Below are 26,190 nucleotides of genomic sequence, written 5' to 3' on the forward strand. Positions count from 1 at the left end.
GCAATTAGAAATCTGCTGCCTAGATATTAATGTAAGAAGGTAGTGCAGAATCTGCAGCAATGCCCTGTAATAGAGCAGGCACAGAGCTGTAAGCTGTGAACTCAAGGCTGCAGGAAGGTACACAGCAGCCTGGGATTGACTGGCAGGAAGAGGAAGCAGGAGAGCCTGGCAGAGGAAAGCCTGGCAGAGAGAGCCACAAGTTAGAGAGAGAGCTGCTAGTGGCCCTAGAGAGTTGGAAGGCCCCGCCAAAATCATCCATTTGGATCAGGATGGCACAGGGAAGCCATATAGTGTACCTGAAGAGACAGAGAGTGTGAGAGGAGCCCGGACTGGAGGAATGCACACTTGCAGGGGATTCCCATCTGAGTGTCCAATAGGGCTAGAGTTGCATTCGAAGAGACTTTTGAAGTGAGTATCATATTCTTTCTTTTAGTTAATCATGCAGTTTCTGCATGCCTAGTAAGTTAGTGAGGGCCCCTATTGCCACCTTGTTAGGAGTGCTGCTTGTATTAGTTGGCCATTTACTTTTAGATAAAAATTAGTTTACCAAATACTATGTGGTGAATTATTACTGTTTTCCTAGTTGGGCAACCCATAGGTGTATTCCCTGGATCCCACTAGGTGGAGGCACTGCACTAATAAGTACCAGGTACCAAGTCTCTCCCAATCATACCTCCCAATATTTTGCAATTGTTTGACCACACCAATTTTTGTGGCCACACCCCCTAATTACCATGTTAATTTTAATGTGGCAGGTTATGAAAGTTTGAACATATTTCTGTGGGGTTTTTTTCAGTTATTACAGTTTTGCTAATGAAGGTGAATTGCCCTTTAAGCTGTGAGTCTAACTTCTTCCAAGAGACCTGTTATATTATATTGTTACAATTACTTATTTGCTTATCTCAAAATTGTTACAGAAGTGTCTTATCTGCAGCTGTGGCTGTTCTGGGCTCTCTGACAAAAGCCACTTAAGTTAAGCTGGCCATAGATGCAAAGATCCGATCGTACGAATCATTGTACGATCGGACTTTCCCATCTCCCGACCCGCCACTAACCATTCAGATCAAAGTCTTACCAGTCAGATTAGTTAAGAACAGATCAGCAATGTTTTGCCCCTGACAGCAATCGTACGATATCTATGTCCAACCAAATCTAGTGACAGTCTCCCACTGAAAATCGTACGATCGGCAATACACGCAGAGATATTATCTGCAGCCGACAGAAATTTTCTAACCTGTCCGATCGACCAAACGACCGATCTCCGCTGGACGAAAAATGTCGGGACTCTCCACACACGGTCCGAAAATCGTACGAATCCTCGATTCGTACGATCAGATCTTTGCGTCTATGGCCAGCTTTTAGAAACATTGTTTCTTTTTCTGCCTGTTAAGTGCAGAGAAAATCTGGACTTTCCAGTACAAACGAGGGACTGCAGGTTGACCTGTCAAAAGAGGGACTGTCCCTCTAAAAACGGGACACGTGGTATGTAACACCGATAGAAGGGGTGTTTAAAGGGTTACATTAAGTTTAAGGTGAAGTACCTTCATCACAAGAATAGCATTTAATTTTTTAAGTGTACAAAAGGCTAAAGACTCATATTCCATCAAATGAAATCAAGGACATTATGGTATAAGAGAGGGTACAAAGAAGGGCAACTAAGCTGGTAAAAGCTATGGAAAATATCAGCTATGAGGAAAGACTGGCCAAATTGGGGATGTTCACGCTGGAGAAGAGGCGCTTAAGGGGTGATATGATGACTATGTATAAATATATAAGGGGATCATATAATAATCTCTTTAATGCTTTATTTACCAGTAGGTCTTTTCAGCTGACACGAGGTCACCCATTCCAATTAGAAGAAAGGAGGTTCTTGCTAAATATTCAGAAGGGTATTTTTACAGTGAGAGCTGTGAAGATGTGGAATTCTCTCCCTGAATCAGTTGTACAGGCTGATACATTAGATAGCTTTAAGAAGGGGTTGGATTGCTTTTTAGCAAGTAAGGGAATACAGGGTTATGGGAGATAGCTCATAGTACAAGTTGATCCAGGGACTAGTCCGATTGCCATTTTCGAGTCAGGAAGGAATTTTTTTCCCCCTCTAAGGCAAATTGGTGAGGCTTCAGATGGGTTTTTTGCCTTCCTCTGGATCAATTGGCAGTTAGGCAGATATAAAAAAAAAAAAAAAAAAGGTTGAACTTCATGGACGTGTGTCTTTTTTCAACCTTACAGTACTTACTATGTTACTATGTTACTATGTAAGTAACCTGTTTGACTCAGATAACCTACTTACCATAATATGTCAAAGATCCAAGGCAAGACTTTAGAGTATATACTTTAACTTTAGCTTACCAATAAATATGTCCCATTTAATCTATAGCTGTTAGCTTTAGAAGAAATACTTTACAGAATGAAATCCTTGCCCTTGGTACATTTAGGAGTTAACTGTGGGTTTGTAAATTGTTATAATGACTACAGGGTTACATCGCTGAAGCTTAAATTGGTATGCCTTACGATTCCTGTGCATCAGGATAATTATGCATGACTTTTGTTTTACATTATCTTTGGGGACCACAAAGGTCTTTCTTTGATTGTGGCCTTGAAAAGTGACCCCAGTCAATGAAAAATATTAAAACAATGAATCACTGCTGTATTTACAACAGTTTAAGATTAGACAATGAATCATTTTGTGTGCATCCTAAGGCATCACATGTTTCAGCTCTTCCCACGAGATTTAAAGAATACATCTTTGATCAGAAGAACTTGAGAAATTGAAAATACGATTGTCACATCAATCCTTCCCTGGTCATTGTACTTCTTTTCTTCTTCAGCAAAGCCAATCTCACCTTCATTCATTTGAATAGTGGAAGCATCAGTGAAACACTTACTAGTTAGCAGCTGGTCTTTTTAACATGTCATCATAAAGCAGTTTCACTGTGGGTCTATAATGTAAAGGAATTGTCATTAAGGGTTCCTGGAAACATCCTCATAGGTCCTTGTTATGATTATATGCTCAAGACCAAAGTGGTGATACAGAACACAAGTGTCATTAACCTAACTATATATATAAAAAGTATTTTATAAATATATACAGTATATTAAAAACCAATGCAGTGATAGTTTTTTCACTAGGCTGTGGATCACTATGAGTTAAGCTGGCCATAAATTGGCCAATAAAAGTTGTCAACTCAGCCCCTTCAGACTCGTCAGCTAATTGGCCCTTCTATGGGCCCCTTCCATAAGCCAAAAATCCTGACAAAAATTCTGGTGGACAATAGTTGCTTCAGCACATTGTGCTCCTCTCCCAAAAGGTTCACACAGACCTGAGTTAGGATAGAATCAGCTCATTGTGGCCCTGCACATGTGGCCAAATTGGGCAAAGATGCACTTATGTGGTGACCTTGGCAAACCAACAGATCTTCTTGTGTTGGCCAGTTTGGCACAGCAATAAGAAATTACTTGATTTCAGTGTGAAAAGTTAGATCCAGTTTTTCTGGATGAAAACTTAGTTCCATTACTAATTTGATCCAGGTAATTTTGAAGCAAATAAGGTTAAAAGTGCTTAGATTCTGAATCCTTCAGTATTAGGAAAAGAAATGCAATTGTGTATATTGATAGATATTGACGGTCAACTTCTGCAATACACTACTTCCGTGAGCATCTACACAGTCACACAAACAAGCCCAAAAAACACAGGCTTTAGATAAATGAACCTTTAGGGGATGAGAATAAATCATTTAAAACAGGAGAATGATGATACTAGAAGAGAAAAAAACAGACAGAAAATAGAAAAAAATCAAAACAAAAGAGAGAGGGAAAAGGAGGAAAGAAATGATAAAAAGCAAAGGTAATCAAGAAAATGTACCAATGTCTGATAGAATGAGAAAAAAAAACAGCTGAAGAAAATGAAGATCAAAAAGCAGGAGAATAGACAGAATAAAGGATCTAAAAATAAAAGAGAAATGACTTGGTAAAACTAGAGGGCAAATCTGAACTCTCAGGAGGAAATTTGTTATTGAAGCATCATCACTGCCAAAATTATGTTTGTGGCTTTTTACCTGACCTTTTACCTTTTCACCAACCATGATTTTACAAGAGTTATCAAAAAAATAACCATAACAGATAAATATCAAAATAATGACACTAAAAACCTGCCAAGATGCTATAGAAGACAATGGCAAGGGTACACTCATGAAGGAAAGCAAGTTGATAATTAAGGAGTGGAGTTCAGTGATGGTCAAATTAAACAACACAAAAAACAAATGGTAAAGGCAAAGAATGTAAACGACAATTAATATTTATTAACAAGATTTTCATTTAATTAACAGGTCACATTTGATCATTCATATGAGAAATTATTTTACTTTGTTTTTATTACTAAAAATAAGCACAACTGAGCCATCCTCTATAAATGCCAGTTGAGACAAATATATTCTGCTATGTGTAGATATACTGGATGCATTCTGCCTGTAATATTGGCAACATAATAACATTTCCTCTTATAAAAAGGGTATATTTTCCATTACTTATTAAAGACACTAGTGACTTTCTTATTCTTGACCTTTCATCCTTGATAAGTAAAACAGAATTGAATAACAGACAGAGGAGTTAAAGTAAATATAAACCCTCAAAACAAAATTAATGTAAAATTGCCTAGGGCACTCTACTTTGCAGCTTACAGTACATGCATCCTGATATTGAGTCTGACAGATTGGCTCCAGCTGAACTTCATTCGAAAATAAAATTAGTGAGCTGAGAAGAGTTATCTAAAGTTTTTTTCTGGTCAGTCAGTTGAAATGGACAGCAGGTGGCACTGCTTCAGATTCATTATTTGGTTTTTAACACCCGCCCCATCCCCCGGGAAAAAAATTAAAAGCAAGGTTCTACTGTAACTTGCAAAAGCTCTGGACAATTTTATATTCATTTGTTTTGAAGATTTACAATTCCTTTAATTGGCAGAAACATTCTATGTAGTCAAGTGTTTAGGCTCTTCAGCAACTGAACTGCAGCTTTTCCAACTGGCAGGACCGTAATCTATAGATTTTAAACATATTTCAGTACATTGTCTAACCATATCACTGATAAAATGAAATTTCAGTTCTACGATTAGTCTTCAAATTAGGTGTTCATTCTTTTTCTTCCCAGACTTCACGTTATACCTATAATTTATTTACGATTTTTGATCTACTTCTATTCTTCTAAAAAACAAGGTGTTTATTTATTTCACATATGAGGCTAATATCATGCCGATTAGCTATATATGCCCAATAGTTTTGAATCTAACTCACACCGACTCATTCAGTAACTGCCTTTAAATTGTAGCATTGTTACAGTTATGAATCAGTCATTATATTAAATAAGAATAAAAACAATGTTCCTACTATATATTATGTTATGTTACTTTAATGTCACTTTGCTTATACCATAATTTCAGCTACTTAATTGAATAGAATCCATTTTTCTTTAGTCCAGAATCTGTGTTTCAGCTGGATCATCCGGATATAAAAGAAACCCTGTAAACATGCTGTCATCTTCATTGCTCACATACAGGCCATTCCAGTCTCTTGCAACCTCCATCCAAACCTGATCCCCAGCATTTAATCTTACTATTAGCATAGCAGAAGCTTGGTCTATTTCTTGACCGTATAGAGTTTCACGGCTTTTAAATATTTTCCTATTTTGGGCAACAATACTAATTCGAGCAGGGCGGCCACGGACTGTTACATGAAAGGCAAACACATATGTTCCTGCAATGGTGCAGTTAAATTTCCCAGTGGCCGGGTTATATTCTTCCTGTTCATTGTACACTATTCTATCAAATTTTACTGGTGTGTTAGGTGGGGGAAATGGTTTAGATAAGCCAACAGTAAATGCAGATTTAAGAGGTTTGAGAAGATCCCCTTTGGATCCCTTAAGGCCTTTAGAACCCTTTTTACCTGGGCTTCCTCTAATTCCCTTGTTGCCAAAATTTCCCTTTGAACCTGTTGGACCCATAAAACCTATAGGCCCAGTCTCACCTTTCTCACCTTTTGGGCCTGGTACTCCCTTTTCTCCACGTTCTCCTACCAATCCATTTAGGCCACTCAGTCCTGTATCACCTTTAATGCCCTTATCTCCCTTTAATCCTCTCTCCCCAATGTCTCCTCTTTCCCCCTTTTCTCCTATCTCTCCAATGATGCCTTTATCTCCTAAATCTCCTTTTTCCCCTTTGTCTCCTTTTTCCCCATCAACACCAATGAAACCCTGCTCCCCCTTTTCACCTCTGTCTCCTTTTGTACCATTCTCACAAGTATCTCCTTTGTTTCCTTTCTGGCCTTTCGAGCCAAAAAGTCCAATATTTCCCTTTTCACCTTTAGCTCCGATCTCACCTGTTAGAAATAATAAACAAAAGCAAGACATCAAGGCCAAATGAGACATTCAATCAGCTTTCTTTACAGTCAGATTCTACAAGTCATGCCAGTGACTTCAACACATGTTGCCAACACGATTAAAAGCATATGATTCTGTTGATAAAACAATTGAAGTGCGTGAAAGTGTCTAGAATTCGTTAATCAGTGCACATTTTTTGCTGGTCCAACTTGTGCATTGAGTATAAGGATTGTGATAAAATTGCACAAATTAATTTGTACTTTATGCTCATTTAGTAAATGAGCCCATGTGAGATTCTGCAGACAGGTACTGCAATGGTACAGAATCCATTATTCAGAAACAGGTTACAGAAAATTTCGAATTATGGGAAGGCCATCTCCCTTAGGGGCAAATTCACTAAAGCGCGAAGTGGCTAACTCTAGTGCAAATTCGCCAGCGTGCCGTCATTTTGTTACTTTGCTGAACGTCACCTCTTGCGCAAGACTTGCCTTCTCCACCTCAGACCAGGCAAAGTGCAATAGAGTAGATAGGGCTTGCTTCAAATTCAAAGTCCCAAAAAATGCTGGCGTCTTTTACTTTTTTAAGGGTGATAGGCTGAAAAAGATCGAAAATTTTTTGGGGATTCCCTCCTTCCCCCTTACATTTCCTAACATATGGCACCTAAACTATACAGTGAGCACATGAATAGGGCAAAATAACAACTCTATTTTATTTTATGAAGTTTTCCCAGACTTGTGTAGTGTAATGTATTTGCTGCTACATATACGTCCATTGTACTTTAACTTGGCGCCGTATGCAAATTAGGCAACGCTAGCGTAACTTCGCTTTGCTTGACGAATTAACGCTAGTGCAACTTCGCTACCTTTCGCCTCCCTGAGCGCAACTTCGGATTTTAGTGAATTAGCATCGCCCGGCGAAGTGTAGTGACGTGCGGCAAAGGCGTCGCTAGTGTATTTTCGGTGCTTAGTGAATTTGCCCCATAGACTACATTTTAATCAAATTATTCAATATTTTTAAACATTTTCCCTTTTTCTCTGTAACAATAAAATAGAACTTTGTACTTGATTCCAACCAAGATATCACTAATCCTTATTGTCAAAATAAATACATATTTTATTTCTATTTATTAAACCTCAAATTATTCTGGTCGAGTTTCTAAAGGGGCAAAACATTAATATTTAGAGTATTAAGCTGCTAAAATTTCAGACCTGAAAATACTGCAGCCAAAACCTGCCGAAATCACGTGGAAGTCAATGGCAGTTGGTCCCTTTAATAACTGGAACATGTTTTTTACCTTCAGGATTCTCAATAGTTTCGAGTTGTTTGTGCTGGTTTTCTTTCAATAATTCGATAAACCAATACATTCGAGTATTCAAAGCAACAATTCAAAATAGCTGCACTATTCGAATTGATGCTTGATTTGGTATTGGTATTACAACAAAACCCCCCAGGGAACTATGAAATCCAGATTACTTGTAGGCAAGAGGCAGATAAACAAACATAGACGAAAATATAAAGTAATAATAGTTTTACCTGTTTCTCCTGCCTTCCCTGGAAAACCTGGGATTCCGCTCAATCCTGGTTCCCCGTACTCCCCCTTTTCACCTGCACATAAACATGGTGTCATTATCTGAAAATTGCAGTTCTGCTACTTGGCACATCAAATAAGATGGAGTTAGATTCCTACCTGTAAAGCTCAAACAATAGTGCATCTATCTGGATTATGCTTGAGAAAAGTCTGACCTACCACAGGAGTGACTGAAAATACAATGAAATATATGTAGCAATAGTTCTTGTTTTAATTGTATTAGATGGATAAAGTGTCTTTGTATGTTTTTTTAACTCTCCTGCTTGTATGGGCTATGCTAATTAATCACTGAAATATGTTAGAGTCTTTGATGAGTACCCTTCAAAACACAACACAAACACAGACTGTATTTATTGCTTTAACTTACATCTACTTTGTATGTAGTGCATGAGAATGGTTAAAAACATGCATGATTACGAACTGAAGTTGTTCTGTTTTCCCTTCACTCAAATCTATAAATTATGGTGTGTGTGCACTCTGCCATAAAGAATACAGGTGAATTATTTATACATTTGTATATTGTGCTGATCTATTATGGAAACGTGGGCAATAAAAATATGCAGGCACTGGTGATGGATATATAGAGTGGAGCAATTTATAAGGGCTGCCTTATTACTAAACAAAATTATTCCTGTAAGCATCCATATAGTGTTTGAGTATGAAGAAAGAAAAATGTTCTGCCAGCTCCAGCTGTATTCATGCCGGAGCTTTTAGGAACTATTCAAACTTTAGTTTCTTTCATTTCTATAAAATATTTTTTATTTTACATATACAAGTTTTCTCTCTTTTATCAGTTTTATGTATCAAACACACAAAGCCTTTTTTTTCTTATAAAATACACATTTTTATTACATTTCTGTGCAATGGTCTGTGATTACTAAATTTGGGCAACCTATTTCCTTTCTTTTGTACTTTGCACCTACCCTGAGCTTGATAATTACACTGTAAACCCAACTGAGAGTGTGCTCAAAGATGTTGTATAGGTTGGAGCTGTATTCCAGCTCAGCAAAACTGACAACAGATTTCCAAGCTCAGGAAGCTTTAGCAAAGTGTGCCAGGAGGTGGATTATACAAAATACAGCAGTCATTAAGCTGACCATAGATACAGGAGCTCATTTATAAACTTTGTGCAGGGTTAATTTGTTCGCACAGTGAATATATTTGCCATGTGCCTGGTTACATTTATAAATCTGAATAAGAGTGTTGAAACAAAATTGTGAATTCTTTTTTGCAATGCGAATGTCTACAATAGCTTTTTAAATATGTCAAAAATCTCAAATGGCATTTGAATTATGCCACAACTTTGGTGGCGGAGAAAATATTTGCAAAACAGTTTTTTTTACTGTTGAGGTTCTTCCCTTGAGCACCACAAAAAAACGCCACGTTTGCCATAGGCCTCAGGGTATTGGTAACAAGTTTTGAGTTTGTCTTCAATATTATAGTGTAAGAGATGTAAGAGATCCAACTAGAAAGAGCAATTTATGCTCATCTGTCTGGAAAAGGTTACAAGAACAGTTTTAAACCTTTGGCACTCCATTTATCAAATTATAAATGGCTTTTCTACAAATGGAAAAATGACTAAAGTGACTCCAACCCAGAAGCACTATACCTGCCAAACTAATCCGAGAGCAGAGTGTCCAAAGAATAAAAAAGGATGCAGTACTACAGTTTAAAGCCATGCTTCTAGGCAAACGGTGACATTCATGATAGCAAGGCAATAACCATTTGAGCACAAGGCAGGGCAAAGGCAAATGATGGCCATACTCTATCAGTATGTCTTAACTGTATAGGAGACCACACATTGTTTTACCATGTTACAATCTATACATACTGTATATATCATATTATACTGCTGCTGGAGAGCAAATACCAGATTTCAAGAACCATTTATTTATTTGTGGATTTTCTTCTCTTTGGTTGGCAGTATTTTAGAGATCTCTGTGGAGGTTCTAACAAGGTAAACGTTTTCCTCTAGAATTTATACTTTAATGGACCCTTTCTAGGTATGTTGTTTAGGTGGATTACTTGTATATTGGCACTTCATTGTAGTGGGTAAAAGCAAAATCCCCTGAGAACATAAGAGAGGAGACTCTAAAATGATTTAAATAAGAACAATAAACCGTGGTCCTATAAAATCACTTCTTACACAGTGGCAAGTGGCATGTGAGACTGTAACAGGAGCAAGCTGTTCAAATTACTTCTTTATTGTATTGCCTAGTTTCACCATTGGAATATAAATCTTTGCAATTACTGTGACCATGTGAAAAGCTTTACCATGCACAAAGTGCTTTTCTCGGCTGCATTTTAAGAGAATATACAGAAGAGAGCCGAAATCAATAGGCTTTCATTGTTACACACCCTTGTCTCCTTTGTAGCCTTTTGCACCGGCGGGCCCAGTAGATCCATGTAGCCCCGGCATTCCCGTGTCTCCCGTCTCTCCCTTGGGACCTGCAAAATGAAAAGTGCTAAATATATAAATAGATTTCACGATGCGTTCTCAGCAAAGTAATGCCTTTTTTTGACAACAGCAATGCTTGAAGGATTATCCAGCAGTTTTGCAGAGAGTTTTAAACCCTGAAGACCTTCCTTTCGAGTCCTATTAAAGTGATTTGCCTGGGAGCAATTTAATCAATATCCACTCAAAAATCATCTTTCATGCCACAAATGATAGTCACCTTGAAGTAACTACAACCAAATGTAATGTCTACCATGGTAAAAAAGCAGTTAAAAGTCCTTAGTTCTAGAAGAGAAAATATATACAGTTAAATGAAAATATAGAAACACACTGTGGCTAATTCTCACACCTGCTGCCCTATTGGGTAAACTATTATCCATTTTTTTTATTTTTTTCTGTATACAAGAGGGCACATTTACTGAAACAGATATTATATAGCACCAGTGCAATTACCGGCAGCAACATATAAAACCTTTGCTTTAACTTTAGCTCCTAGCATTGATCAAATCTATGGGGCAGATTCACTAAAGGGCGAATTGTCGGCAGTGACCGATTCACACACTTTGCCAGGTGCAAATTTGTTACCACCATGCTAATTCACTAAAATGTGAGGTTGCATCATGGGCACCGAACGCTGGCAACTTTTTTGTGCAAAGATTCCGTTGTGCCTAGTGAGAATTCGCTAGTAAGCTTACGCTTAGGTCAATTTAAATAGGGGAAGCGAATAAAAGTCGTATACACATCTTTTTGAGAGATGTTGGTGTAAATGCTTGAAGTGGCCACTTTTTATTACAAATGTCCAAGGGAGCTTAATAAAGACATAAAAGCTCCTCTAATGCCCTAGACATGAGCCAACCCTAAAATATATGTGGCAGGCCCATGAAATGTGTTAAACAAAATGTTAGGTACAAGAGGAGGGTTGTGGGTGCACTCCTAAGGCCATATAAAAAAATATTTAAATACAATAATCCCATGTCCAATTTTATGATCATAACTTTGTAACAAAAAACCCTGTTTTTCTTTTTTAGACAGGGGATTATTGCACCCATAACCCTCCTCTTAAACAAAATGTTCACACAAAAATCTTTAATAGTTCGGACTTTTAAAGGTAATCCCGCTTTAAAAATAGAAAAGTCGCCTGCGTTTTTTACACTTTTTATGACTTTCCGGGGTACAGGATATGAGGTCACTGACATCAGATTGAGGAAGATGTAGCATTGTTTCAGCAGTTCGTCTGGTCTGAAGTGGCGAAGGAAATTCTGGCGAAAGTGGTAACATTCATTAATATCTGCAATATTGCGGAGCAACGACCAGAGTGCGAACAAACGCTAGCGATGGTCTCTTTCGCTACCAAATTGTCGTCTGCGCCTGTTAGGGAATTGGCGATGTCCTTGCAGATGCGATTTCTGCCGAAAAGTCGCTAGCGTTAGCCACTTTACCCTTTAGTAAATCTGCCCCTATGTGTCATTGCTACTGACAACTGCACTTAATTACAGGGGTCATTTACATTTCCCTGGGCTGCAAGTGTTAGAGTGCAAAGGGGCACAGGTGTGCATCACTTAGAGCTCATCTAACAAGAACATGCACCTTGGGAAAGGTTCATTCTGCATTCCGGAATCAGAGGCCAGTGGCATGTATCAATTTTGCAAAAGCAGAACCCAGTGTGCAAAGTGCAAAAATGTACAATTTTGTCGTTTCTATCAATTGGCAGATCCATATATAACTGACCATGGTCTCATGCTATGGAAGTAAGACCAATGCACAACACCAGTATTTTATCTACACCTGCACAGGGTGCCAGGAAAAAACAGTCAAGCCTTAAAAATATATGTACAAAGTTGCAGTAAGGCATCATTATAAGCCCCACCAAGTCTGTGCCATTTGTCTTCAATACAAATACAGGGAAACCTGTAAATAACATATTGCTAAAACCTAAATAAGGGATCATCTACAGAGACAGGCAGAAATGCAAGAGCTTGTTTTTAGGCCCTTTGCACTCTGCCCTGCACATAATAAATTACCCATATAATGTTGATACTGTAGCATAAAGTGAAAGGCAGAATGTTATAAACAACATACAGGTATGGGACCTGTTATCCAGAATGCGCAGGACCTGGGGTTTTCCACAGATTTTTCTGTCATTTGGATCTTCTTCTGTCATTTGAAAATCATATAAATATTAAATAAACGCAATAAACTGTAGTTTTTCTTCCCATAAGAATGAATTATAGCTCAATTTGGATCAAGTACAAGGTACTATTTAATTATTACAGAGAAAAAGGAAATCATTTTTAAAAATTTGGATTATTTTATTATATGGGAGATAGCTTTCCAGTAATTTGGAACCTTCTGGAAAACGGGTTCCCAGATAATGGATCCCATAACTGTATCAGAATAAAATAATTCAAAAACCAAGGGGCCGATTCACTAAATTCGAGTGAAGGATTCGAAGTAAAAAAACTTTGAATTTCGAAGTATTTTTTGGGCTACTTCGACCATCGAATGGGCTACTTCGACCTTCGACTACGACTTCGAATCGAAGGATTCGAAGTAAAAATCGTTCGACTATTCGACCATTCGATAGTCGAAGTACTGTCTCTTTAAAAAAAACTTCGACCCCCTACTTCGGCAGCTAAAAGCTACCTAAGTCAATGTTAGCCTATGGGGAAGTTCCCCATAGGCTTTCCTAGGTTTTTTTGATCGAAGGATATTCCTTCGATCGTTGGATTAAAATCCTTCGAATCGTTCGATTTGAAGGATTTAATCGTTCGATCGAAGGAATAATCCTTTGATCGTACGATCGCAGTATTTGCTCTAAATCCTTCGACTTCGATATTCGAAGTCGAAGGATTTTAATTCCTAGTCGAATATCGAGGGTTAATTAACCCTCGATATTCGACCCTTAGTGAATCAGCCCCCAAGTGTCAACAGGTTTCATTAGACAGTTTATTACAGTAGAAGTTATTAATTAATATAGAGTATATTCAAAGACCTGCTTGAAGTCGGCATATTTTTTATGCAAAAATAATGTTTTATTAAATACACCGTACACTGAAGCTAAATACAAAAAAATTTATTTTTTCCTTTGGTGGATGAGGCACAAGAAGTTGCACAGCTATGAATTAACAAAGGACAAGGGAAACAGTGTTGAAGACTCTCTGCCATCCATACCAGTTATGCATTACATACTGTAGTAGAGATATTGTTGGCAATAAAAAAAAAATCAAGGAAGATAAAAGTGTCCTGCTTGAAAGAGCTCTCAGTTTAACTTACTGCAAGGCACCAGGCTTTGCATTGAAACCAAACATAAATTGTACTGTTTCTACCTCTCCAATCTATGCATTTGCTTTTATGTCATTTGCTTTTATATTTTCCATTAGGTATGGTAGCAAAATGGAACCATGATATTGTTTTGCGTGTGTTAGGTTCTTTTTATCATTCTGAACATTTCTTTGCCTTCAAACCACATGTTGTGTATTCCTTGGATCCTTGATGCATTGAGTTTGTAGCAAAATCCAAATTTCTATTCTACAAATTACAAAGTTATTAAAATAGGAGTGAAGATACAATTATATCTAAGCAAGGTCGGACTTGGGTGTCTGGGCCCACCAGGCTGCCACCTGCCAGCCATGATGATTTGGGGGAGTTCACGGGGAGCACACAAATTTTTGTCGGGAGCTTGGCAGACCAACAAGGGCCAGGGCCCACAGTGTTTTTTCCTGGTATCCTGATGACCCAGTCTGACCATGTATCTAAGAGCATTAAGATGTACCCTTTAAGCAGCAAAAAGTGATAGCAGTATTGGCACCAGTTACATATCAGAATATAAAGGATGGATCACATTATTTTCTGATTTTCTACAATAAAAGTACTTGTGCTAGACTGTATACTGGAACACAGCAATTCACATTATTTACAGGCACTATTGTGCCTGTAATTAGAAACATTGAGATCTTTTCTTAGAAAAACTATATCTGGGATGATGCAAAATCTTATTGCACAGCAGCTGCCCTAACAATGATGTAATATTAGACATTCACTTACAATTTTAGCATACTTCCCTGCTTGAGCTTTACAAAGTACAGTATGCATGTTGGTGTAAACAAAAAGATTTTAAGATTTCCAGCATTTTTTTGTGGTTCCATTCCACCTATATATTATGCATAATACATTTTCCTGGATTCTACATCATTCAGTCAATTTATATTTGGGATTGATTGATGTTTTTTAAAGTCAACAATGTTGTTTCTGTACTAATTACTTAGAGATTCTCTTATGCTATATACACAAGGGTGCTGGGATACCTGATAATCCTCAAGCAGCTGGGATTCCTACAGTGGCCTGTATATTGACACAATATGGCTTCATGTGTATGGGTCAATTCGAGTGCAGGGCGAGGAGGCTTGTGCAGACCCAGGTTGGATGTACAAAATTAGAATGTCTCTACATTTTTTTACCTGGTTTTCAGTTTTGACTAATTAGCTTTTATGGGAATGCACCAGAATTTAAATAGTCAAATCAATCATTTTGAGGGCACCAAATTAACAGAAGGTTGGACAGTTCATCTGAAAAGTGACTGTAAATGTATGGATAATCTGTGGTGTGGCCAATGAAAGTATTTTCAACATCTTTATAATTTTTATATTTAGTTACTTTTCTTTCTGTTCCCAGGACTGTGTGCTACAAGCACTGACTGAGTTCAGATTTCCCACGCATTGTGTCTTTGGTTGCTATTTTATGTGTGAAATCTTGTGAAATCTGAAAAAACTGAAGTAGTAATGATAAAACATGACATAATAAATAAGAATACCTAGGAGGTTATTTACTAAACTCTGAATGCAAAAATCATGAAAAATTTTTGATTTTTTTAATAAAATCTGACTTTTGGGGAGTTATCAAGTCTCTGATTCAGACTTTTCCATCCTCTGGGTTTAAGAAATTCTGAGAAATTCGTGATTTTTTAAAAGTCCTATTTTATAAAAAAAAATTACAAATTTTTCGTGATTTTTGCATTCGGCGTTTAGTAAATAACCCCCTTAAAAAATCACACATTTTTTGGAATTTATTAAACCCCGAGGATGGAAAAGTCCAAATCAGAAAATCTGGCATCTCAGACCTGTCGAGGTTACATATAAGTCAATGGGAGAAGTCCCAATGATTTTTTGATGTGCGCTGGATTTCGTGCAATACCCAGAAGTTTTCGGAGATTTTGGGCAAAAGTCTGAGTTTTCTCATGAAAAATCCAAAAAAATCGTGAAAATCTGATAAAAAGAAAAGTGAAAATTGGATTTTTTCCCACAAAGCAAATTTGAGGGAAAATGTAATAATAAATAAAAAACTAGAAAATGTAATAATAAACCCAATGCGGATTTGATCAGAGTTTATAGCAGAAAATATTGAGATACTGTAAATTCGGACTTTTATTAATAACCCCCTTAGTGGTCAACAGATGATCAAGCTGAGCCAATAAATCCTGCACAAAATGTCTGAGCCACCTTTCTGGAATGCCCGATTTCTGTTGCAGGAACCCCTAGGCTATGCAGTACAATCACCCGGCCATGCGGTCCGAGCAACTGCCACACTACCCCCTCCCCCACCCAAGAGCGCCGGCGAACTGGGGATGCACAGCTCCCCATGAAGCAACTGGGCGGCATGTCAGCCCTATTTATTTGCCGCCCAAGGCCTGGGCCTTTGTGGCCTCGCCACAAATCCGGGCCTGGCAGTTGCATATAGAGGAAGCAGCCCCTGCAGTCGCAGGGGGGGCCAGGCACAGGGAGGCCTAGGGCACGGGTTCAGAGAACCCCTCCCCTGCTGTCTCCTACCTAAGAGCAAACAGGCCAGGAGGGAACTAAGGCATGCTAGTGAGGAACCAGGGAAGTCTGTGCCACCTTCCTGGAATGCCTCCTGTGGGAGATTACCCTAAAATTGGCCATATACAGTATTAGATGCCAACTAGGGATCATCCAGATTTTAGTTTAAAAATCCAGCCAAGTGAGAAATGTATAGGCCTATGTTATAATGCTATAGTTGGCCCAGTATCAAGCTATTGGATAATTGGATAATATTGGATAATCCAAGCATAACCTCACCAAAAGAGCAAATCTATACATGTATGGCTAACTCAATGGAAAAAAAATACAGAATCAAAATAAGTAACAACTGCAAAAACTATTGCAATAATACTGTTTAATACTGCTTTGTACACATATAAAAGTCAGGTAAACAAGTCTCCCACTGTATGTTGCACCTATGGCTGCTCCTTACTGAATGGTGCAAAAGTGAGGGGCTTGCAAATAGACATCCATGTGCCCCCCCCATCACCCCTGGTGAATACCCAACTCTCTGCTGTTCAATGTTAAGCAAAACATTTGTATCTCTGGCACTGCACCGCAATCATTGGCTTGTATTATAGTGTGTTGGGAAACATTATGCTTATGCATTAGGTAAAACATGGCGATTTGTGTCTCTTGCTTCTTTGCTTCTTTTGCAAATGAGACCTATTACCTTAAAATAACCAAATGCCTTAATGCAAAGAAATAAGTTATTGGCTGTGAATCTACTGACAAAACAAGTAAGCAGTCTGTAATTTTATATGAATAATGAGCACAGGATGTAACCACAGTAATTTCTTTTATTGGGCAGTCGTGTGATTTACTGTGCAGTTTTCCAATTTTGCCGAATCTGGGAACAGCAAGGTACAAAGGCTTGGCTTTGGAAATGATTTGTGGCTCTAATAAAAATTACAGTTCCTTTTGTTCTTCTAACGATGGACCTGCTATGATATTGGAGTGCACAAAGAAAACCTGCTACAATTATCAAGCAATAAGCTGCAGGATAAGGTGCTAAGTGATTTATTATCATTAGTGATGAGATTAGAAACCCAGCTTTGCAGTAAACTTTGAGACCATTGTTAACTCTAACAGCATATTTTTAATGAAGTAGAATGATGGAAGAACAATATATACGAGACATCATGTTCCATTGCTTTCTTTGTATTTCTAGCTTAAATAAAGTAAAAAATACATTAAAGATAGTAATATGGCAGTGTTCCTCCAGCTGATTAAAATGAGGCATCTGCTATTTACAGTATAGAGGATGCTTCATTCAGACGTTATTGCAAATGAATTGCATTCCCCCATACATTCGGACTCTGGGCCAATGCCTAGCAGCTCAAGTGTAAAGGCAATGCCAAATGGATAACTATTTGCTAACTCGTTGCAGCAACTTAAAAATAGGTTTATGTGCTTTCACTCTCAGAAATCAAATGGACTATGAACTGCAGCAAGTTGTGAACCTTTAAGTTAGCAATGACACCATTTAGAGGGGTTATGTTACCTGGGAGGCCCATTGCACCAGCATCGCCTTTTGGTCCAGGCATCGGTGAGCAACACTCACAGCAGTTAAAAAAAAAATCAGGTGTTTCCAGTGTGAAATTGTCAAAGGGATAGAGAGTGGTGGCTGTTCTGAAGTCTGGATTTAAGGTGGCTAGTTCAGTAGTAGTATCGGTGAACTCCGGGATTTCAGGAAACAGAGTCTCTTGTGTTGGTGGAGTGAGGGATGTCTCTAAACCATTTGCAATCTCCATATTATAAGATCTCTTGGTATGCTTTGCTGGCTGAGTGGTTTTTGCTTCCAAGTACACAGTGGTAAGAATGGTGATAAACGTGGCTGTTGGCCATGATAAAGTTCCCATTTTTATATCTGTGAAAAAGAAAGTAATACATTATTCATGTTATATGCTGATGCATTTCAATGGATTTCCACAAATACAAGTACAATATTCACAGCCTTTGTACCATTTTTGTACCAGTTTTCCTTTGTGATAGATTGCATGTCATATCTAGGCATGTTGCTTTCTTTTGCTTTATACAGCTATGTAAGAGTCAACTGGACTGGTGTATCTATTTAGAATTAGAGGAAAGTATGAGCACACATACAGTAGACCTGCCATGTACATAGATTATAACTTACTCGGCACAGTAACTGGAAGATTATTCTTTTTTTATGGAAGTACAACATTCATTATGCTACTCTCTGCGCTCAATTATTATATGTTTAAATTTCCACACATAGGAGTAAATGTGGAATATATAGCAGTCATGGAATACAGTTACCAAAGAGCTACAATTCCTGCACTGAATATAAACTTTCACCAAGCAGATATTAGCAAAGGCAGTGTAGATACAGATCTACTAAAACAAACTGCTGTACCAGCCCTCCTGTATTTCATGCTAAATATAAAAAGTCCAAACACATCCCTTGTTTTGTTAAGTTAAATTTAGATTTAGTACAAATTACTAGATTATTTTTATACGTTTTCACTTAAGCCCGAAAAATTTATTAACTACTAAATCGAAAATACAAATATGAAATACATATGTGTTCATTAGAGCACAGTGGAATGTTCACTTCAAGTAAGAAGATAGAAAAACATCTTAATTAATATTGAGCTAAGTTTTTGCCAGGTATAGTTTGCAGGGTATTTCGTATTTTTTCTTTAATCCGGGCTAAAATTTCTCCATGTAGTCTGTTTTCCCGTAAAAAAAAATTCCTTAAAAAGTAGTAGTGCAAATGTATTGTTTGTTTACTATGAAAGTATTCTGGGATTCATCCATTTTTGTAAGGGCTGCTCAGTTAATCTAATTGAAGACTATGGAATTTTGCTTAGTACTTATCATATATTAAATGCTAGCAAACATAATAACCAGTGCTGCAGTAGGGATACACAGGGAGTAAATGAGTTATTAAGCAAATTAACAACTGTAATGTAGGTTTGGAGGCCAAACACAAAATATGCCAGTTAGACCCTGGTGTATTTGCTCTAGAAATATTTCTTTCAATTTGCCTTTAGTACAGTTTGTTAACAGACCCAGTTCCTTTAGATCCTTTACTCTAGAGCTAATGCACTTGCTAACCAGTCTTGTTTCTTATTTTGTCAAGGTGTCAGTTGACAACAGAAGGCTCTTTCTCATTTACAGGAGGAATTTTTATAAAAGTTTCACAGTTATTTAGAGACAGATTAATTAAGGTTCGATTGGTAAATTCAATTTTGGATTTTTTTTTTTTGGTCAAAACTCACAATTTTGAATTTAAAAGCTCCAACTCCAATCTGAATTCGAATATGAGATTTATCACACCTCGACCCTGAAAACAGTTCTAATTTGAATATTTGCCACCTAAAACCTGCTGAGTTCATGTAGAAGTCAATGGTCAGAGAGGGAACCATTTGAAGATGTTAATTGCCTGATGCCAGGATGTTAATTCCTGAAATTTGAGGTTTTTTTGGAGGAAAACTCTATTAGAATTGGATTCGCATTTTCAGGTCGTTCCTATTCAAGACGTTCAAGTTTTTTCATAAATAACCTCCCATTTGAGTTGTGAGTACATTCGAATTTATTAGAGTTAAAAAAAATTCACATAACTTTGAAATTCAGCCTTTGATAAATCTGCCCCTAAATCTCAGTAAAATGATTGGTCCAGTCCTTTCTAAAAAAAAAAATTGAATATCAGTTGAAATGCCATATTTTATATACTGGACTTATGACACCATCCTAAAGGTTTAGCATAACTATAATAATCATCTTGGATGTTGTTTGGAGTGTTAGGAGTGATACTGCACATGCTCAGAGTGCTCTAGGCAGCTATTGAGCTAAGCTTAGGGGTTGCTGAACATTATCCAGCAGAGATTTGCATATCACAGAGGCTGATGCTACATAGTTTTTGAGAATAAAAATCGGAATTAATTAGTATTAGTAACTCATGTAACCGACAGCAGCACAGAGAATATGTTTGGAATTTGCAGAAAAGAATATTACGAGCTGCATGGGGCATATTCAGAGATGAAGATCGTCACTACTAAAAGGCTGTGGTTGCTGTTAGAAAACAAAAGAAAATACTGTGCAGCATTTCTACCCTATGGGGGTTATTTATCAAAGTCCGATTTTATTTCAAAATTTTCTGCTACAAACTCGGATCAAATCCGCTTGGGTTTTTTACACTTATTTATTTTTACATTTTCCCGATTTTTCACCCAAAAACTTTGATTTCTTATGCTTTTTTTTTGCCCAAAAACTTCAGGGTATTGCAGAAAACCCAGCACACATCAAAAAATCATTGGGACTTCTCCCATTGACTTATATGCAACCTCAACAGGTCTGAGATGCCAGATTTTCTGATTCTGACTTTTCCATCCTCGTGGTTTTAAAAGTTCGATTTTTGCATTCGGAGTTTAGTAAATAACCCCCTATGTCTTTGTTAAGATTTAGGTCCCCTTTAACTTAGCACTAACCTGTAACAGCCCTACGGATAAAAGTGGTGTTTGCCCAATAATAATTTATAAATGTATTTCCCCCTTTATAAGCCTCGCATACAAGCAAAGAGCAGCTGTTATTTTGACTCCGAGGTAATTTTTTAGCACGGAATATCAGCTTTTGGTTTCCTTGGGAGAAATGATATGTCCCAAGTTGTATGTCCCTTACAATTTACATGGCTGTGACAATTATTCTCTTGTATGGCAACCCAATATATCTAATCTTTGCGCTTCTGTTTTCAAGAATTATATACAATGCTATCAGGGGTGCTGCGCTCAACTCGCCTCCAGTGGCAGCAACCCACTGGTTATCAGAGGAGGCAAAAATGTCACTCCTGGTAACCATCATTCACAAAGTGCAAATCGAGAAACTTATAAACCTCTCTGTACCTTCACTCTCTGTGTGACTTTTTTAGCTTTCAGATAAGAAATTCACTATATGCAGGTGTAATCATATCATCTAGCTTAAAAGAAGCAAACATGGGACAGAAGAGGATGAAGAAAGATTGATGCATTGGAATTTGGCAACCATGTGGAAGTTTAGGAATGTGTATGGGCACAAGAACCTTAACAAATGGTGTGAATCGTTTAGCACCAGCACTTTGGGGTGCATTCAAAAATGACCCATGTAGATCTTTCACTAATGAAAACAATTCGAAAAAAAAAGCTCTAATCATTGCGCTCATATTGAACAAGGGAGACATACTAAATGCATTTGTAGAATATTAGGTTTGAACATTTAAATGTGGAGCCAGAACTATATCTGAAAGCCACACCACACTTCAGAAATTGGCCAGTGCAAAATGAACTCCTCTAAAATATAATCTCTGTGTCTCTGAGGGGGTTATGTAGTTGTTCAGTGCAGGAAGATATTGCTAGGACACCGTGCTTGGCAGGCATGCAACCAGATAATCTGCATTAATTATAAAGATTGAAGCCAAAAGCAGGTTTATGTTATAAATAATAATACAGAATTTGCCTCTTGTTGCCAGAAATTTAGGAAAGAAAATGTGTTTATTTTCGTATTACATACAGGTACAGGTATGTATGGGATCAATTATCTGGACACCAGTTATCCAAAAAGCTCTGAATTACGGAATGGCCATGTCCCATAGACTCCATTTTATCCAAATAATCCAAATGTTTAATAATGATTTATTTTTCTCTGTAATAATAAAACGGTAGCTTGTACTTGATGCAACCTAAGATATAATTAATCCTTATTGGAAGCAAAACCATCCTTTTGGGTTTATTCAGTGTTTACATGATTTTCTAGTAGACTTAAGGTATGAAGATCCAAATAACGGAAAGATCCGCTATCCAGAAAAGTCCAGGGCCAAAGTATACTGGGAAACAGGTCCCATACCCGTAATACTTAAGCAAGTCTCGTATCTCCTGTGATTAGAATACATTCTTTATTGCATATTAGGCTTTGCTCAGTTTAACTTAATTTGCCACAATACAGGGTGCGTACTTCTTCCTGCCGTAGGAAGCCTCTTTCTACCGTCTTAATTATGCCAATATGTATTTGTATTTTAGAAAATATTTCACACACTATGCATGATTCATTAGATTTGAATAATAATGATTAAAATAGAACACATATAATGTGCTTCCTTTACTTGCAGGAAATTTTAAAAAAGGCACAACTTTGTTCTTATTTCTTTAAAATTCCAAAGTCTAAATGGTATTTCTACTTGTAGAAACAGCTTTGGGACTACATTGCCAGCTCAATGACTGCTAAGATCCTGAACTATATTTCCCATACTGACTGTTAAATGAAGTAACTGCATATGAGTGCCATGAATCAAAAACATGTATGCTATTGCTCCTTTGTGTGAGCTTTGCTTCTAAATTGATGGTGTAATGGAAAGGTCTTTCTTTTGCTGTTGGACTCCAGAGCACTTGCTATTATATAACATCGGAGACCATTCCCAGGGAGGATGAAACAAGTAATGTTAAGATGCCATGTAATATTTCAAGATTACAAAACCATTGAAAATATATGTTGTTATGTTACAAATATAGCATTTACTGCATGTTCCGTCATTCAGCCACACAGGCAAATCTATCTTACACCTTGAGGGATATAAATAATTTGGTGAGTTGGGGAGTTTGAAGGGATGCAATCATCAAATTGCTTATTTTTTTCTTAACAACCCTAATTGAAGTTTATTTTAGTCACCAACAATAAGAAATAATTTCCATCTAAAATTCAGCTTGTGGGTTTTGTTGCAGGGGGGCTGTCAGTGGTTTTTAAGGATGACCAACTATGTGCTTGATTCTCGCTTAAGAACTATTATACATTTATATACAAAGGATAGAATCATAAATCTATACAGTTAGTTGGCGAGCCTTGGTTTTCTTATAACAAGAAGTACATGGAGAGTATTTAAAGATATATCATTCACTCTGTTCTAATCCAAAATCCTATGGTTTAATTACATTTACTACTGAACTACTGAAATTCATCAAACATGTTTTTCACCAGCTGGCCTTCACTGTCCCTATTTAAGAGACTATGACCACCTTTAGTTTGCTATCTTATTATTTTCTAGACTCTTTCCCTGCTACATCAGTTTTCTGCAGAAATCATCCATGACTACTAACTGCCAAAGACATAGCCTCCAAAGTTCTTCTCATCTGGACTTTCATATTAACCACTACACTATATGGTTTATCTTGACTTTAGGTGCTCTATTTATTTTGGTATTGTATTTACTTCCCTCCCAGAAGGATACCCATAAACTGGTTGGGTTACAGATTTAAATGTTTTGCTGGAAAACATGTTCCTTTTTTTGCCACCTTCTGCATCCAACTATCCTTTTAACCATCCAGTGCCCCTTTCATTTCCACATTTACTTAAATTTCCATTTCATCCCTCTCTAATAGAATATGTTTAGTCAATACATATACATGGGTAGCATTCCCTTCTCTAAACCAGCATGCCTTGGTAACAGCCAAGCTATGTTTTACAATTTCTGAATGGCAGCTCTATTCTTGATACCTTTTAAACCAGCTTCCCTTGAGTTTGCTCCAAGGAGATAGCTATAAACAATGTCATCAATGGCATATAAGATGCAAGGATCTGAAATACATTGATCCGCTGACATACTTCATTTAGACTTGCTCTATACAGCAATTGATACTGTTGACCATTATCTCCTTTTATAGTACAAAATCTTCACTCACTTGGCATACTTGACTCTTATCCTGGTATTCCTCCTATCTCGCCAATCGCAACTTCGGTAACACTTTCTTTAAATGCTGTTCATCAGCTATTGAACTGTCAGTAAGAGTATCCCAAGGGTCTGTTCTGGGTCTGCTTCTCCTCTCTTTATATTCTGTCTTGGTGACCTCATCACCTGCTTGGATTACTCTCACCACCTCTATGCAGATGACACCAATTCTTTTCATTAACTCTGTTCAAACTCTGTTCTGTTCAGACTGCAGTAGAAGTTCTGTCTTGAATAGTATACTGAATAGGTTCTCATATCAATCAAAATCAATTATCTTGCCATACATTACCATCTCACACTCAACAAGGAATTCAGAATTTGCATATTCTAGCGTGTGACTTATGCTGTGATGCTCAGGCTCACAAATTACTAATTTTTTTTTTAGTACCTATTATCTCATCATCTTTCAAACCCAGCCCCTTCATCACTGTGATTAAAGTCTTATATATACCACCTGGTAGATGGTTAGTACACAGGTGATCTTTTTTTATTCCAAAAATGTAAGTTTTCCATCTTTTTCTGCGTTACCTGTCTTTTCTCCCAGTCCAACCCCACTTGCTCACCTCAGTTCATGCAGTGGTCTATTTTAGTCATCTCTACAGCTGATTGAAGCAACGATGCCATGAAAATCTTTTCTGTCTAGTCGAGATAGCTGTTCACGGTCCGTCACAATACTATTAGTAAAAGTAGCACTGAGAGCAACACACCCACATATTTTCTTAATTTCTTTTGTGTCTCTTATCGTATACATCCTGTAAGGCATCTTTGATAGACACCTTTCTGGCATTTTTCTAATTTATTTTATGTTACTGGATTTTTTTTCGTTCCTGTGTACTTTTTCTCTTTCTATAAAATACTCTCTGATGCTATATAAAAATGTAATCAAATATACATTTGTTTTGCGTTTGGCTAGGGAGGTCATATTCCGAGGAAATTCCCTAAATCACTGTTGGGCTTTTTCATATCTATATTATGCAATAACTATAACTAGACTTTCTAGCATTTTTTCATTTGTAATCTGTTCCAGCTGCCTAAGGAAATGCCCGGTTTAGTAGCAATAACTTCACACTTATTAGGATGCTAAAACCTTTTTTCATTATAATTTGATGAAAGTAATAGCGTGTATGTTGGGAGTTTGTCTGCTAAAACCATGAATCTCTTGGGTTGTAAAAGAGAAACTTTCATTATCAACAGGTTATGAGGATGTGGCCTTTTCATTAGTTTTCATTATGGCTTTATAATTCATTGTTCCCCGTGTGCAGACTTTATTACAGTATTTAACGCTTGTCACTATCCCAAAGTATTGCAGCTTTTCACACATACCATCTATAGCTCATAAAAGAAAAGACACATTTGGCAGTAACAATCTCATATAGTTAAACAAAATAAAGGGCCCTTTGCCATTTTTGTTGATGATCAGCTTTTATGTTTTACAGGTGACTGCGTAGATAAACTGCAAAGCTACAAAATGATATAAAACCATTTATTGTATATGTTGAGTGCAGGAGTATTGGCATATGATAATGCTTGAACTTGCAGCAATAATGGCAGGTTTGTCTGGTCAATGGCACATACAAATGAAGAAAGTGTGCATGATCAATATCACAATGACATGCATCACGAGATACGTCTGTGCCATTATGGCTTTCAAGAGAAACAATACCCATAAAGTGCAAGAGCACAGACTTAAAGACGTTCTGTTTCTAGGAACTGGAGAACTAGCAAAGTGCAGGATGTGATTTCCATTCAATTGGCCTCTCTTTTGAGAAGACGCTTTTAAATGCAGTCATGCCTGAGAACAAACCTTGTCATTGTAAATATCCCACCACTCATACTATAGTCAGGGTCATGGCTGTTAGGAGCAAGTATCATCTTAACTGCTTTAAATTAACTGGGACGGAGTCCTATTCCAAGGGCTGTTCTCATGCGAAGAGAGAATGGAGTATATGGGCTGAGGCGAATGTGTATAAAATGCATATACATAAATCCCTTGGGTAGCAGAGAGAAATACACCCTGAGCCTCAATGTTTTAGGATCTTTAAAATCAGCAGTGATTAGTAACTGCCTCCTTCTATTTTAATGCAGAGGGGAAGTTAGTTTTGTGGTAAGTAATTGCCTTTAGAGAATGAACAACATTTGTCATTTAATGCTTCTATCTGACTCAGCAGTGGTGTCTTGAGAAGTTAAAGAAAGTACAAATATACTGAGGTTGAGACAGCAACGCCAATCACCC

The 26,190-nt window shown here is 37.3% G+C and overlaps 1 protein-coding gene across 1 annotated transcript; it reads right to left on the minus strand.

Moving 5' to 3' along the window:
• Positions 1–4,282: 4,282 nt before the first annotated feature.
• LOC108718103 (otolin-1) lies at positions 4,283–24,178 on the minus strand. Its single transcript, XM_018265717.2, has 5 exons — positions 23,911–24,178; positions 17,745–18,110; positions 10,313–10,402; positions 7,900–7,971; positions 4,283–6,365 (listed from the first exon to the last, which is right to left on the minus strand). Exons 1-5 carry the CDS (start codon positions 23,915–23,917, stop codon positions 5,461–5,463), a joined length of 1,440 nt encoding a protein of 479 aa, XP_018121206.1. The 5' UTR covers positions 23,918–24,178; the 3' UTR covers positions 4,283–5,460.
• Positions 24,179–26,190: the final 2,012 nt, after the last annotated feature.

This window comes from Xenopus laevis, chromosome 5S (assembly GCF_017654675.1).
Source record: "Xenopus laevis strain J_2021 chromosome 5S, Xenopus_laevis_v10.1, whole genome shotgun sequence".
Classification (NCBI taxonomy): domain Eukaryota; kingdom Metazoa; phylum Chordata; class Amphibia; order Anura; family Pipidae; genus Xenopus; species Xenopus laevis.

What these genes read in the sequence shown, in the direction of transcription:
- LOC108718103 (XM_018265717.2), bottom strand. An exon ending in TGGTGCAATGGGCCTCCCAG is followed by an intron (nt 10,403 to 17,744) that starts GTAACATAACCC and finishes TTCATTTTGCAG; the next exon opens with GTCCCAAGGGAGAGACGGGA. An exon ending in AGGCTACAAAGGAGACAAGG is followed by an intron (nt 7,972 to 10,312) that starts GTGTGTAACAAT and finishes GTTTATGTGCAG; the next exon opens with GTGAAAAGGGGGAGTACGGG.